This window comes from Peromyscus maniculatus, chromosome 10, assembly GCF_049852395.1.
Source record: "Peromyscus maniculatus bairdii isolate BWxNUB_F1_BW_parent chromosome 10, HU_Pman_BW_mat_3.1, whole genome shotgun sequence".
Lineage (NCBI taxonomy): Eukaryota > Metazoa > Chordata > Mammalia > Rodentia > Cricetidae > Peromyscus > Peromyscus maniculatus.
Window position 1 is genome coordinate 49885298 of NC_134861.1, and position 16415 is coordinate 49901712.

The window sequence follows — 16415 nt, forward strand, 5'->3', positions numbered from 1 at the left end:
AGCGATCAGCGAGGCCGCGGCAAGGGGCGGGGGAGAGGAGCAGGGAAAGGCGGCGGGGGGAATCTCGCGAGGGTTGGAGTTTTGGCGAGAGTTTGTGGAAGATGGCGCCTGTTGTGACAGGGTAAGTCTGAGGGGGCCAGCGAGTGCTGGGGACCGGGAAAGTTGCGGGCGCCTGACGGCCCGCGGGCGGGCGGCGGGCCGGGGCTGCGCGGCGCGTCTCGGCTCCGGACGGGGCGCGGGCGGCGGCGGCGCGGCGGCGCGGGGCCGGCGCGGGGCTCGCCCGTGCGCCGCGGCGGTGGAGCGGGGCTCCGGCGCGTGAGGGCGGGCGGGCGGGCGGGGACGGAGGCCGGCGGCTGCGGGCCGAGTGCGGCCGGCGCGCGGGGCGGTGGGCGCCGCGCCCGCCGCGCGCTCCCCCTTGGGGCGGACCTGGCCCGGGGCCACGGCGCAGCTTTGTTCCCGGCGGGCCCGCGTCGCCTGTCCGCTCCGCCGCTGCCCCCCAGGCGCCCGGGCGCTTTGTCTGTGCGCGCTGCCCCCCGCGACTCTGCCCCCCGGCCCCTTTGTTTCGCCGCCTCAGGCGCTCGGTGGGAGCCGCTGCGCGCCCCGCATCCCGTCTGCATCTCCCCTCCGCTGTCCTGCCTCCCGTGCCCCTTTGTTGTAGCCCTCTCCTCGGTAGCCGGGTGACCTGCCACAGCCCAGGCACCAGATCCCTGCCTTTCCCTTTCTTCCATTGTCTTTCTCGTATGTATCTTCCCCCCCCACCCCTCACCTTTTTCTGTTTGGTCCTTGGTCACCCCCAGAGGCTTTGTCTCCCCTATCTAGTGGCTCAATCACTTAGCATCCCCTTCCTCTCGCGTCACTGCTTGCTTGATTTATCCACTGCCTACTGTGTCTGTTGAACTGTCTCAGCCCCGGGGACTCCATCTGGTGCTTCTAAGTGCGCACAGTCTCTACGGTTTGCTTTTGTTGTTTGAGTCTGGTAGATGCTTTGGGGGGGGGGTACTTAAGTTTGCTCCTCCGCGCCCCACCTTTCCTTCGCACCCCTTTCTCTCGGGATCACCCCAACACCACCCCCACGTCCCCCCTTCCCCTTCCCCCATGCACCGTTCTCCTGGGATTAAAACGACTCCCCTTTTCTTTGCCATCTTTCTGGGCCCGTGATTGTTTTGCTTGGTAACAGCGCCGGAAAAAAAGAGCTCGATTCTCGATGGTTATTGCCCTCCATCATTGGCTTCTGACAGCCCGGACCAAGGGCATCCGCAGTAGCGTTGCACTTGGGTTACCTGAGGATTGATGGAGGGTTTATTGTAAGACTGTTAGAAGTAGGCGCAAAGGTATTCTTTGTTTTTTTTTTTCTTCTTCCCTGTTAGTGTTGGAGAATAGTTTCAAATATTCACAATGGATGTTCAGTTGGTGTGAGTAGGTGAGTGAATTTTGATGTTGAAAACTTGTGAATGTTGGGGTGGAGAATTGTATCATCACCCCCCCCCCCCCATCTAGACCTACAGTTTAATTGTTGTCTTACTGCTTTATAAGGAAGAGACATCTCACTTTTGAGAAATGGTTTTTGGCAAAGGGAATTTGATTAATGGTTTGCTTCTTAAAATAATTAGAGTTTACCATATATGATTGTTTGGATTTGCAGTTCGTGATTTTTATTTCTGTGGATGTGTGGCAACTCCCGTTCCGACATTGGGATCAGGGGCCAAAGAGCAGTTTTGGTTTGATGAATACTGCTTTTAGGATCTTTGTGGAATATATTAATTACAGGCAGTCAAAAGACAGTGGTCGCTCTTAGTTTGGTTATCTTAAAGGTACTTCTTTATGTTACAGGAGCAGTAAGTTGTGTTCAGCTCTTATTGTTATGATAATGTTAAAAGCTTGGGGTGATGGCTAGGGGGTGTGGTGTAGGTTATTGTATACTAATGGCCTGAATTGTTGTGCTAAGAGTAATGTATTGTTCAGGAAAATTTTTTTTTTTCTGCTAGGTGATCACTACTTTAGAAGATACATTACCCGTAGAGTCATATGCAGCTTCATTCATCTCTTCTAGAGTTGTCCACAGAGGGCTGTTGATGAGGACATAGAAGATGGGGTCTAGGGAATGTTGGCATTTTGGAAGGCTTTTCTTAAGACGTGATGATTAGAATTAGTAGGCGGATTTTTTTCAGTGGGAATCAAATTTTTATGAATGATACATGAAGTTTTTTGGGAGAATTTGCATTTGTCTCATACTTAGTGCATAACTCCTGAGGTTAAAATCAGGCACACGCTGGTTCTGACCGAAAGCACCATGTAAATGCTGTGTGATAATGGAATGTAGTTTGCTCTGATTTGGGGATTTAAGAATGATCACAACGACACCAATAAAGTGAGTTTTACAATTGAGTTGTGTTGTTTCTAAGCATGTGAGACTTTTATACATTATCTTAGCCAAAAGGCTGAGAGGAGTGGTCATGTAAGAATTTTCATGAGATAAAAACAATGCCTTAACTTAGCAGCATATTTGGAAATAATACAATACATGATGGATTGTGGCTGGAAAACTTTCTGAGTATTGACTATCTTAGCTTTAAATTTATTATCCTTGAATATTTGTAGGAAATTTATGAGGCTGGCTTGTAGTATTTTTTAGATTTGTTTTATTACATACTTCTAGGGCATTCACTTTTAAAAAGTTAAATTTATATAAAAGTCACTTTTTGCCACAAACGCACAGATTTCTCCTACTATGATAAATAAGATAAAAAAACAAGGGGGATGCTGCTATTGCTAGATATAATTTATTAGATAATCTTTGGGATCATGGATGAGTAAGGCATTAGGAGAAAATGATTATGTTTTAAAGTTCTTGCATGTTTTAATTCTGAGGTTTACTCATTTTTAGAAATAAGACTTGGCTTGAAAGCATTATTTTGCATTTTGCTTCCTCCTAATACTAAATTCATGTTATTTCAGCTAGGGGCAGTATTTTCTCATGGATTGACTAAAAGTTGTTATTTTTGGCGTCTGGCTTTGTGATTATTTCCAAGTTATTCTACTTCCTCTGCCAGTTTCCTAACTCTGTAGAATGGGAATGGAATAACTCGCCACATCTGCAGAGATGCACCCTGGGGTTTTCAGAACCCCCTTGGATGAACAGTGTACTTAAGATCTAGGAACTGTTATTGAAACGAGCTGATTGTGAAGTAGGTTATATTTTATAGGAAGTCAAGTAGGAGGTTGTGAACTAAGTTCTTGGCAAGTTACAGGAGTGACGGTGGAATGGAAAGAAAACCCAGCCATGTATTATAGTTTGTAGAAAAGATGTGTCTTCCCTATGCATTTAGAGGGAGAAGATCAAACAAAACAGGCTTGTGTACGAGATTGAAGATTATTAGACTGAAGTGTAATGACCCATTGTAAAATCATGGGATGCCTTCATTGATTTCTGCATGTAGTAATACTTTTTAAAAGTATTAGTAAAGAATGTTTTCTCTGCACTCATAGCCAGGTCTGTTAATAGTAATGAAAACTTTTATATCTGGCATATATATATATATATATACATACTTATATATATATTTTGGATGCTTTCTCTTATGCTTTCAAGAATAGTTTCGGACCACTACGGTGTAATTTTAGACTTGACTCTTGGGTTTAGGGAAGGTTTTCTTTTGTCATGTTTTGTTTGTTTTGCACTTGCGATATTCTGTATTCTAGTGATGAAACCCATTGCTCCTTTTGGCAGCTGATAGTGAGGTGTCATCTAGGGGTACCCCCCCCACACACACAAAGTTTTAGGCTTCCTCTCCCACTAAACCTTTATTTTTGAATCATTGAGAGGAGGTTGCACCATGAACCCTAGGCTAGTCTGGTACTTAAGATACTCCTGCCTAAACCTCCCCAGTGTTGGGATTACATGTGTGCACATAGCTGAGTCTTTACTTCTTTCTAATTACTAAGAACTGATAGTTTTACCACCTAAACAAACCCTTTAATCTGTTCATCCATAATGCCACAATGCATGCTGATACCACTTCTCACCTATTTTACCACAGGCCTCTTTCCCCTTCTAGATTTACCTCTAGATTCTCTAGCTTCTCCACAGCCAGAGCAGTGTTTCTGAACAGTAAATCAATCACTCTAGTTTAAAAAGCTTTCAATGGCTCCCCCTACAGCCTTCACTAAGGAGAGGCAGCAAGCTAGAGGGCTTTGAGGTCACATTTAAGATTTGCCTCTGTGTTGGGTTCCAGTTCTGCTTTTCTTTCCTCTTAAATCTCTGTAATATTACCAGGCTGGCCTATCCTTTCCTCTTCCATCAATTTCAAGATAATTATTCCTAATTTAGAGGGTTTTGAAGGTTAAGAGATAATAGTTGAAAGCATTTAATAGAATTTAAGGCATATACTTAGTTCTTAGAAATCTTTGCTAGTGATTCATAGCAGGTTCTTCATAGCTATTTATTTCATAGATGTCTTCTACAGTTCTCAAAGCTCATATTTCAGAACTTGAAGTTCCTACATAGGCCCAGCAGTTTAATGACTCCCTAAACTTGAAAAATAGGTTATTCTTTGAGACTGAGGTTAGAAAATAGTCTAACCAGATAGATCAGGCTAAATTCCATGCCTCTGCTGTGTGTTATTGAAAGATTGGTGTAATTCTCTTGGAAGTATGTTACTAAATTGTAGTGTAATTTTTATATTCAAATACTGCTAGTTACTGGGTGACAGTACCATTTTCTCTCTCTCCCTTTTTTTTTTGGATCTGCAGACCAAACCCAGGGCCTTGCACTCAAGTGCTCTACCACTGAGCTAAATCCCCAACCCCCTACCATTTTCTCTTAATCATTTATATATCCATACTCACAAGTGTGCTCAGTACTTGATAGAGTCAGCAGAAACAGAAGAGTTACGTACTTTGAAATATGAATGTACTATGACTCTATAGTCTGAATTTCGTATATATAAATTTCTCATGTAATAAGATACTATGTATCTCTTGCTTATGATTCTGTTAGGAAACTGTTGCTGATGAACCCAAAGGACTTGGTATTTTCAGCCTCAGGCTATCACACAATATTAGAAAACATAGTGAGGCTCATGGGAATACCTTTTAGATGATAGAAAATGCTGCTGTAAGTTGTCCAAGAATGACAAGTGTAAATTTCACATTTGTGTTTTTTTGTGGTTGGTTATCAAGTAGCTCTCAATAGGTTATTTGTTTAAAGACAAGATTTTTGGCCTGGGAGATAGCTTAGATTTTAGTGCTTAGAATAGGCATTTGAGTCCCAAATGCTGGCATCCCAACTCTGGGGAGGTTGAGACAGTGGATCCTTGGATCCTAGTAGGGCTCCCCACTTGGTCATCCTAGCCTCCTTGGTGAGTTCCAGGCCAGAGAGAATGACACCAGAAGTTTTCCTCTGGCCTCCACACACATATTCACATAGAAGACACACAGTCTTTCTCTAGCTCAGGCTGGCCTCAAACTCATTATATAACTACCGGGTCCAGCTGGTTCAATTATTTTTAAGTGTTTCATTTACTTCTCATATGCATAAAAATGTATATGAAACCTTGGGGCACTGTGTACTGCTTTGTTTTTTGATCTATGCCACAGAATCAAATTTATGATCTACAAGAAAACTCATCTTTAGGCAAGATTATTTACTGATATTTCTTCATCAGCTTCTATCTTTATAAAATAGGGAGGTATGCTTTCATTGTATGTATCGGTCAGGCACATTGTGACTATGTTACATGTGAAATTATAAAAGTCCAATAAAACAAGGTGTGAGTGATTTGCAAATAAGATAGGGAGATACTTGACTGTCAGTTTCCTTGGTAACCTCTCATGGACTAGGCTCAAGACACACTTTTCTATTGCATCCTGTGGTTTGTGGGTCATGTTTTAGGAAAGCAGCAGTGTATTTAGTACATACAACCGCAGCCCTTGAGATACGTGCTTTGACATTTGAGCACACATATTTGGTGAATTACTGCTTCACCAGGGATGTTGTCATTGAGTCACCCCAACTTTAGGGTTTACTTCTTGCTACTCATGGATCTGCTTGGGCAACCACAATAATAAAGGAATGTTGACTGCCCAGCTGCTGCTATCTTTCAGACACTGTCGGCATTTCTGGATGCCTCTTAGAGTCTGGCATTGCATCATGATGCTGCTTATGCCTCATTAGGCGTGCTGCTGCTTTAGTGAATGAAGTGATAGTCTAATGTATTTTTCAAGCATGCAACAGATTTATGGGGCTGGAGGAAGTATAAGTGGTGGTAATTGTCTATCTGTATAAATACTTTTTTTTTATTGTTTGTTTTGGTTTTTTGACACAGGGTTTCTCTGTGTAAAGGACAGCTCTGGCTGTCCTGGAACTCAGTCTGTAAACCAGGCTGCCCTCAAACTCCTGAGTGCTTTGATTAAAGCTGTGTGCCACTACCACCTAGTCTTTATAAATATTTGTGTAAATTTGTTGGGTTGAGGAAATGCACAGAGGTACACACAGCATCTGTTCAGTCAGATTGGTGAGGTCTCTGGCAGTGTTGGGAATAGTTAAACTATTTTAAGCTTATATATGAAAAGACAAAAAACCATTTTTTTTTTTTTTTTTTTTTTGGTTTTTCGAGACAGGGTTTCTCTGTGTAGCTTTGCGCCTTTCCTGGAACTCACTTGGTAGCCCAGGCTGGCCTCGAACTCATAGAGATCCGCCTGGCTCTGCCTCCCGAGTGCTGGGATTAAAGGCGTGCGCCACCACCGCCCGGCAAGAAACCATTTTTTTAAGGCATTGTAAGTTGCAAAGATTTGAACTGAAAGTGCTGCTTGCATCTGATGGATGTGAGCTAAAATATACTAGAAATTCCCTCTGCCATGATTCCTATATTCCTTTAGTATGTTTAGTAGGCACTAGAGCTAATTTACATTGATAATTAGATGATACTCTGAATTGTTAGGATAGTTTCTCATAAAAGTGTTCTGTAAAAGCGTTACTTTGTGTACGGGTTAGAGAATGTAATAGTTCAGGCTGCATTACGAAGTATAGAATCAGTGTTATAGGTGCTTGTGAATTATAAACAGCTTTGCTTTGGACACATCTTAATTTACTCAGGATTCTAGGACATACTAGCCTTAGACTGGTTTGCATTGGAAAAAGTATTTTCCCCCTTTTCTGTAAGCTCATGGAGGTTTTCTGCAGGTGTACGTACTTGTTCAAATCATATTTTGTTTCTAGATGTGAGAGTAATTTCCATGCCCCAAACCAGTTAATTCTGTTCCTAATCCTTCCACCAGTTGGAGTAAGCATAAATATGGAGGTTCCAAGACGTGAAGAGTAACGTCAGGGAAAGGAGGCTGGCCTCCCTTCGTATATTTCATTCACAATGTGCAGTAAAGAGACAGTTGTTGAGCATTCCTAAGTAAAGGGCTTCACTGTGATAGTCTCTTCAAAGTGCCCAACATGCAGTGCTGGCCATGATTTAGTGGAAAGTGTTCCGATGATTGTAGTTGAAGAGAAGTTGGGGTAGGTGCAGAGACACAGGTATAGTGTTGGTAGGGACACTGCTATCATTGATTGTGTTCAATTGGAGGGGTGTTTATAGTAAAGGTGGGTGGTAATAGGGAGTTTTAATTAAGCCAGAGATGTAGTTTGGGGCTCTTTGGAGAAACTTGTCAAGCTAAGTTAGGGATGCATAGAATATAGACAGATTTTAGTTCATCCAAGGCTTGTTGTAAACTGTAAATTAGATTGGAATTGGTGGCAATCATAAGAGAAACATAATAGAGGTTCATTTTGGGGATAGGCCTAGGAATGGAAAGGCAAAACAGCTTTTTTTTTTGCATCGTAGTATTGGGAACTGTGGAATCTGTGTAATGAGCATGTTAATTAACTTAAGTCTTAAGTCTTCATGGTGCTGATGTGAGGATTGAATACAGTAAGGGATGTAAAATACCTTGCTCAGTTTTAGAAGTAGTAGATGTTTAAGAAATAGTTCAGTATCCCTCCTTTTGTACTGTGGAATTTTCAGATAAGGAGAAGGGTATATGGAAAAGAAGGGAGAAAAAAAATTTAATGTTTGAAACCTGAATGTTGACATAATGAAGAGTCTGAATGAAGTGAATACATTTAAGAGAACCTATATATCAAAATGTTTGAATTATTTAATAAATATCAAAATACGTATCTCTGTTGTTAACAATTAACCTTGTTCTCCAGTTGTAGATTTTTCTGTTGTATCTGTCTACTCTTCCTGTGAATCCCAGAGCACTAGAGCCATTTTATTTGTCTGTAATAATTAAAATAGACCATCCCCCAGATTGCTGCTTGCTGGATGAGTGGCTGTGCCTGAAAAAGATTTCATATTATGTAACACTTGCCACTAGGTGGCACTTGGTTTGAGTGATAAATCTGGCATTCTGCATAGAGTGGCTTTTCTACTTACATGTCCATATAGAAACTGACTCTTAGATTAGATTCACTATTCTGCATTTCTACACTGTATTGTTAGTGGAATATGAAAAATACCAAGTAGAAATCCCAGAGATCAAATAGAATACCCAGAGTGTTACCAAGTAGGAAACTGAACAGTGTTAGACTATATCCCACAGATTCTTATTTTATTGTAGGGGGGTTTTGTGTTGGTAAGATTTCTTTAGAGTGTGGCAGTGTGTTTTTTAGCGGATTCGTTGACAGATGGTGAAATGTAGGCTGTCCTGACAATGAGGATTTTTTTTTTTTGACCCATGTCTTTATTCCCAGTTCTGAATTTGCATTACTGTTTTAGTCTGTGTTGTTCAGCAATATGCCATATGATAGTAGCTGTATCCTGGACTGTATACATTGTATATAGAATCCATTAGATTCAGGGTACTTAAGAGCTGGAAAAGACCTTACTAATTTTATGTTCTAAACGCCTCACTCATTTTAGTAGGCACAGGCAGGTTAGATAGTTGACAGGTGGTTAGATTGAGGTTCAGTGCCTGAGATCCTTATTTGGTGGTTTTTGTTTTTGAGGGTGGGGGAAGCATATGCTTGTGCTCTCACTCTTTTCTATTTATTTATCCACTTGGCCATCTGTTGCTGTGTCCAGCCCTTTTGAGCAAGTTCTCTGGCCCCCTAGGCCCAGTGGAATGCCACTGCCGCTGGCATTGCTGTGTCTTCCTCCTCTGCTGCCGTCCTATTTTTGTTATTTTTTTATTTGAAGCAGGGTCTCAATGTGTAGTCCAAGTTGGCCTTGAATTGATTATTTAGCCCAGGCTGCCTCATTCATTGCGGTCCTACCTCAGCCTCCCACTGGCTAGGATTACAGTCCTGTACCACTCTACCTTTCTTTTGTATTTGAGATAGGAATTCACTATGTAGCTTTGGCTGGCTGTGAATTGCTGCTGTTTGTAGTACGGTCTGGTTTTCTACATACCCTCATGCCTTACTTAGTTTTCCCAGTACCGCGTTTATAGCGCTAATTACCATATCCAACTGAAATCTTCTGTTCTTGGACAATGCATTGTCTATTTCTGACTGACTAAATTCTTACTGCATACCTTCTTACTCACTGAGGATGTAGATACTCCTGCCTCATTCCTTGTCTCTGCCATTTTACTTAGTTTGCACCTGGCTGGCCCTGGAAGAAGATGGTAGAGAAGAGGGTGACAAAGATTTTTGCAATGGGAAAAAATGCCACAACTTTAAATTTTATGCTGAGAAGCTGACTGGTTTATCAACTTAATGATGAGCATGCAGCCATTATTCTGGTGTATATGCTAAGAATACTCTTTAACTATGGAGTTATTAAATCTTTTGTGCCTGTCATCTCTGCTTATGCAGATGTCAAGGAAGTGAATTAAATTCATTTTGACATTCAAAGATAGTGGTGGTAGGATTTGCTTATTCACTTAAGCTTAATAATGAATGCCATTATTTGATTAAATGGATTGCTGGTTCACTGGTGTAATTTTTTTAAACAATCAGACCTTTGTAGCTGTCCCTTGCAAACGTTATTTCATGAATATTGCCAATCCATTCTTTAACCTAGCCTTCTCTATTTTATTCAGCGTACATTTTGCACACAGAGTTTGGTGACATGTCATTTAATTAAACCTAGAGTTTCCCAATTTTATCTCCTGGAAATTGTCAGTTGGTAAATTAGGTACTTGTTAAATTATATAATTATATAAGAACTCACTGTAGACGAGGCTGGCCTGGAACTTAGATCCACCTGCCTCTGCTGGGCTTAAAGGCATGCACCACCACCACCTGGCTGATTTTTAAACCCAGATTTATCCAGTAGCTGTGCCCTGGCTCTTTCCATAGTTACTTTGTGTAGCAGAACCTTTTCCTTCTTTCAAACCCCTGGCCTTATGGTGCCTGTGAGGCAAGCATTCTCCAGGCTATACCCCTAGCCATGGAAGTTTTTCTTAAGGGTTAGTGTCACATTGGTATGTACTTGGTTATTTTTCTAATAGGGAAAATGTTAACAAAAATTTAAAAACTTACATAAATGTATCTTGTAAAGAGAGCTATTGCAGTCATATAGCAAGAAATAACTTGTTAAATTTGTGAGTATATTCTTTAATTTTTTTTATAAATACAAATGTTAACATTCTGTTTTATATTAAAAATGTCAACAGATAGCCAGCAATATTAAAAAAAAAGATGGGGTTGGGGGCTGGAGAGATGGTTCAGTGGTTAAGAGCACTTGGACCTGGGTTTGATTTCCAGCATCCATAGGTAGCTCACAAATATCTGTAAATCCAGTTCTAGGGGTCCTTGCCCTCTTCTGACCTCCGTTTGCACCAGGCACAAGTGATGCACAGACATACCTGCAGGCAGAACACCCGTACAGTGCAGTGCAGTCATGACCCGTACAGTGCAGTGCAGTCATGACCCGTACAGTGCAGTGCAGTCATGACCCGTACAGTGCAGTGCAGTCATGACCCGTACAGTGCAGTACAGTCATGACCCGTACAGTGCAGTACAGGCATGACTCTAAGAAGATCAGAGTTGTTGAAGAGTCCTCAGGTAGGCAGTCCGTAAGGACAGGTGGTATGTCTTCAGGAAATGTGAAGGTCAGGGTTGTTGAACTTCCCACTCGGCTTCTACGTCTGGGTTGCACTTCCCCACCCTGTACTGCCTGGCTTTGTATTTGTCTTTCCACTGGACTGCTTTCATACTGCTACTGGTTCAAGTAAATGCGTAGAGTACTTCAAGGAAGGGCGATAGAGCTTTTTTTTTTTATAAAAGTAAACATTTCTAGAAATGGCATTTAAAGTTATATTTGATTAGATTAGTATTTATACTAAAGTAGTGAAGTAACAGTTTATCTTTAAATTTTTTATTTAAAAAAGTTTAAGGTAATTGTCAGGCATTCTTGACACGCTGTTTCATTAGATAATGCTTTTCTACTTTGTGTTTTCAGATCCACCCCACCTCTCAAATCCCCAAATAATTCATTTTCTGCCTACAGATCAATTTCAGGTCTTGTAATTATTGTGTATAGATACAGGATGGCCTTGGGTGAGAGTGACTGACTAACTTTGAGGCTAAAATTTCCCCACTTGGGAAATGAAGAAAAAGCACAGAGTTCTTCTTGTGAGGACCAAACACACCGCAAAGGGCCTGTAAAAAGAGGCTGGCCCTATGGAGTTGCTTGTGTTCATCTTCTTTTCATCTATTGCAGCTGAAGCAGCTGCTGCCTTCCTCTTTCTTGAAGGTACCTTGTGACATTGTGGACTCCTCTTTATACTCCTTACCTGTTAGGTGTTAAAATCCAGTTTTTATTTAGTGTGTGTGTGTGTGTGTGTGTGTGTGTGTGTGTGTGTGTGTGTGTGTGTGTGTTTGGGGGTGATGGTGGGAGATGAGGGGTGGGGGGTGTTGTTGTTTTTATTGACCAGAATGCCTTTGTATCTTTGACTGCAGCAAACTACTGCTTGTACATGATCTTTTCTTTCCTTTAGATACTCCTCTGTTGTCAAAAATATTGTCAAAAATTTTCCTTGTCCCCTCTTTGCTTTATTTGTTACTTTGTATCTGTTACTACTTTTGGTGTTAGATCTGTATGACTAAAACTCCCTCTGTCTGCTCTGCAAAACAAGTTTGTTTTCTATAGCACTACATGCGTCCATGTCAACTGTCTAGTAGCTCCATACCTGATAATAGTGCTGCTGTCCTGATTGCCCCTGGGAGGAGACTGCCCCCTGGGAAGCAGTGTCTGCTGCTATCTGCTGTCTTTGTGTGTCACTTCCTGAGCTCATTTTTCTTGTTTTGTTGATGACCAGATCTTTTCATACTCTTCAGATGTTTCTTACTTTTGTAAGAATAAAAGCATTTTTCTCCTTGCTTATTGTAACTGCCTTATTATTGAGGTCTGCCTCATCCTCATCCTGCAGTAAACTGTCATTTTTTTTAACTACCCCAACACCCCTACTGTCACCCCGTTATTTCATTCTGTTGTCTGTGGCTGTGAGCAGTTTTTCTCTAGTTAGCATTTTGAGGGTTATAGGGATACTTGGTAAGCTAGCTTTGTTGAAAATTGTGTCCGTGAATTTTGGTTTGACCATCTAGTGCTGCCTTGTATTGTGAGAGATGGTAAAATTATGTGACTGCTATTTCCATCCTAAAGTTTTGTTTTGAGTTTTTAAAAAGATATCAGACATATGTATTAACTATAAACTAAGTCACTGGGAAGTGTATAAAGTCATTTCTCTACACGTGTAAGTCCCAACCCCCAGAAAATATGCTAAATGTCAGTGGGATAAGTTTCTTTCCAACTTGGAAGTTATTTTCTTAACATTTCTAGTGTCTAGTTACAGGTTTTATGATCATTCTTACTCTTTTATTATTATTTCGAGACGTGATCCTATAGCTCAGGCTGACTTGAGGCTAATGGGTTGCCTAGGGTGGTTTTGTACTGGCATCCTTCCCCATTGCTGTGATTACCATGTGAGCCACCATGTCTGGATGTTTTTGACTCTTAAAGAGGTTTGAATAAACTTGGGTGTGTGTGTGTTAAATAAATTCAACACATCTGGTATTCATAATACTATAAAACTAACAAAATATAACAAGGAAAAAATTCATAATCCTAAATTAAACACAAGTAACATTTTAATGTGTGTGTGTGTATATATATATGTGTGTGTGTGTGTGTGTGTGTGTGTGTGTGTGTGTGTGTGTCCTTTTAAACTTAAAGCAAATTTAAGTCTCTCCCCTTCCCCAAGTAGTACATGAAAAGTGAATGGCAGTTGTAGAGCTAAGGAGGGTTTTTGTTGTCTTTGCCCTGTAGATGGCCCTTGTTGACAGTTTGAAGTAGTTTTCTAAAGACTTCTATGGCATGTATTGACTTGCATAGGTGATCTTCTCAAATTATGTATTCTGTTAGTCCTTGCTTCTGTTGTATTAATTGGACAGTATTAATTAGGCAGCACATTGTTCTTCCACCTGGGCCATTAAACAATATTCTATGTGCTGCTGTGGGTGCCTGGGAGGTGTGGTTTCCCATCATCTTAATGGCAGCTTGGAGGCTCCTTCCATCTATCTTATTTCTTTACATTGATGCCATTAATATAGCTGTGCATGTGTGAAAATGGATATTTTAAGGTGGAATTTCTGTTTTCAGCTGTACTTAATCCATTTACATTTTATTTATGAATTGCATTTATAAATGAATTTTTCTATTGAAGTCTTTTTTTCTCAATTGTGTGAGAACTTTTATTTTTCCAAGTGTAACTGTTCTTAGGCCAATTCTTTATATTAAGTATTTCTCTTACTTTTTTGTTTGCTTTTCTTTCTAGAAAGGAGTTCTTTGTGTAGCCCTCAATGTCCTGGAACTCTAGACTAGGCTGGCCTTGAACTCAGAGATCCACCTGCCTCCTGAGTGCTGGGTTTAAAGGTGTGTGCCACTACTAACGGTGTGGTTACTTCTCTTAGCTTTTTACTTAATTGGTTTTATTTTTGTTGAACAGGAATTAAGATTTTTTTTTTTTTTATGTAGTCAGAAGTTTGTGTTTTGGCCGGGCAGTGGTGGTGCACACCTTTAATCCCAGCACTTGGGAGGCAGAGTCAGGCAGATCTTTGTGAGTTCGAGGCCAGCCTGGTCTACAGAGCAAGATCCAGGACAGGCACCAAAAACTACACAGAGAAACCCATTTTGAAAAAGCTAAAAAATAAAATAAAATTGTATTTTATCTCCTTCATCCTAGGATTATGAAAGCATTCTTAATTCACCTCCCCCATGCTCTTTCACAATTTAAAGAAATTGATCCCTTTAAACTGTTGGGGGGGGTGTCATTTATTGATTGAGTGCTTGATTTATTTGGATATGGGATCTGACTTCTTTTTTATTTTATATGCATTGATATTTTGTCCAGATGTATGTCTGTGAGGGTGTTGGATCCACTGGAATTAGAGCTGCCATATGGGTGCTGGGAGTTGAACCTGGGTCCTCTAGAAGAGCAGACTGTACTCTGAACTACTGGACCATCTCTTCACCCTAGGATCTAACTTCTTTAAAGAGGATAATCAAGAATATAGCATTTCTAAGTCAGGGTCACCTAGAAACTTGCCAGAAATGCAAACTTTGAATTTTACCCCATATTTCCTGTATCAGAAACTATAGTGTCTACTGCCTGCTTCAGCAGGCCTTCAAGAGGAGGCCATGCATGCTGCGGTTTGCAGACACTTGGAGAGCTCTAAGGGCAGTTGAGCTTGTGCCCTAGAAGCCTTGTCCACCTTGTCCAGGTAAAGACATTGAACTCAGCAGCTCTCCTGCTTTCTTCGACTCAGTTTTTACAGTGTCTACTTAGACTGCTTTTCTTTGCACCCTCACTCTTCCTTGGCTCCCACTACTCCAGAATCACGCCTTTCAAGTTTCCAGTTCTCTTCACACAGTGGGCCTTCAGTAGCAGGCAGGTTCTTATATCTGATTGAACTTACTTCAGCAGCATTTGGTGTGTTGGGTCAGTTAGCAGGCAGGGAGGATGAGAGATTGAGATTCATTCTTCCATGTGGGCTTGAACTTGCCAGAGGGCTTGAACTCAGGTTTGGTAACAAGTACCCTGGCCCACTGAGCCGTCTTGCCTGTACAATTTGGGATTTAGTTACTTATTTTTCATTTCTTTCTTTCTTTCCTTTTTAAATTTAAAGAATGTTGTGTCTTGTGTATTTAACACATTCTCATTGTTTTATTTAGAAACTAGAGCTCCATTCTTAGTTTGACTTCCTAAATTCTATAATATAATTTGTGACTTAAAATGAAAATTTTCTTACCTTTTAAATGTAGCTATTTTCATTTTTTAAACTTTTTTATTGACAATATTTTTCTTTTCTTTTTTTTTGCTTTTAAATATTTTTTATTGTTTGTATTTGTGCCTGTGTATGGGTCTGTACACATGAGTGCAGGTGTCCACAGGGAACCGAAGGTATTAGATCTCCATGGAGCTGGAGGTACAGACCATTATAAGCCATCCAACATGAGTTCTCTGCAAGAGCAGTACTTGCTTTTAATTAATGAGCTATCTCTTCAGCACCTTCACTTGCTTTTAATTGAAATTAACCTAAACAATTACTAATTTGAAAGTCTTGTTGGCACAGACCTGTAATGTTAGCTCAGGAGGCTGATATTGGAGGATTGAAAGTTTAAGGTTAACCTGAGAATAAATTCTAGACTAACCTGGGGTACAGTGAGACCTTATCTTGAAAGAAAGAGAGAGGAGTAGGGACTGGGAATATAGCTCAGTAGCAGAGCACTTGCCTAACAGGCAACATTTTTTCATACTATAGTTTTTGACTGTGTTTTCCTGTCCCCAAATCCTTCCCAGATCCTCCCTACATCCCTGCCTACCCAACTTTATGTTTAAAACAAATATTAAACAAAGAAACCCAAGAAACACCCCCCCACAAAAATGAAAATCAAAACAAACAAAAGATAAGAAAAAAAATGCCCAAACAAAAAACAAAATGAAATGAAACAAATAAACATAAAAATGAAATAAAATGTTCAGAAAAATACCATTGAGTTCTTATGTTGGCCAGCTACTCCTGGGCATGGGATCTGCCCTGAGGTGTGGCCAGCGTTCTCTTGAGAAAATTGCTTTTTCCTATGCCAGTGGGTATTAGTTGTAGATAGCCTCTTGGTTAGGAGTGGGAACCCATGTCTTACTTCCCCTTCCTAGTGCTGGGACCCCTTCTGGCTTGAACCTGTGCAGGTGTTGTACATGCTGTCTCAGTTCTCATCTGCCCATCAGTCCAAATGTGTCTTTGAAGTCATCCATCACTTCTGGCTCTTTACAGGCTTTCTGCTACTTCCTCATAGGTCTCTGAGCCTTGAGGGAAGGGCTTTGATGGAGACATCCATTTTAGGACTGAGTGCCCCAGAGACTCTACATGTCCAGTTGTAGGTTCCTGTGTTAATTAATTTTATTTTTATTAGTTAGTTTTA

At 40.9% G+C, this 16415-nt stretch overlaps 1 protein-coding gene across 4 annotated transcripts in view; it reads left to right on the forward strand.

Moving 5' to 3' along the window:
* Rbpj (recombination signal binding protein for immunoglobulin kappa J region) overlaps positions 1–16415 on the forward strand; it is a 207163-nt gene that overhangs the window by 128252 nt on the left and 62496 nt on the right. Inside the window, exon 1 of one of the 4 annotated variants that reach the window (XM_076546300.1) lies at positions 12–121. The exons of 2 other annotated variants lie outside the window; for them this stretch is intronic. In XM_076546300.1, coding sequence (XP_076402415.1) covers positions 102–121 — 20 coding nt within the window. In that variant the 5' untranslated portion in view covers positions 12–101. Of the gene's footprint in view, positions 1–11; positions 122–1382; positions 1422–16415 lie in introns of those variants that run through there. One more of the 4 variants, XM_076546302.1, reaches the window with a different exon arrangement.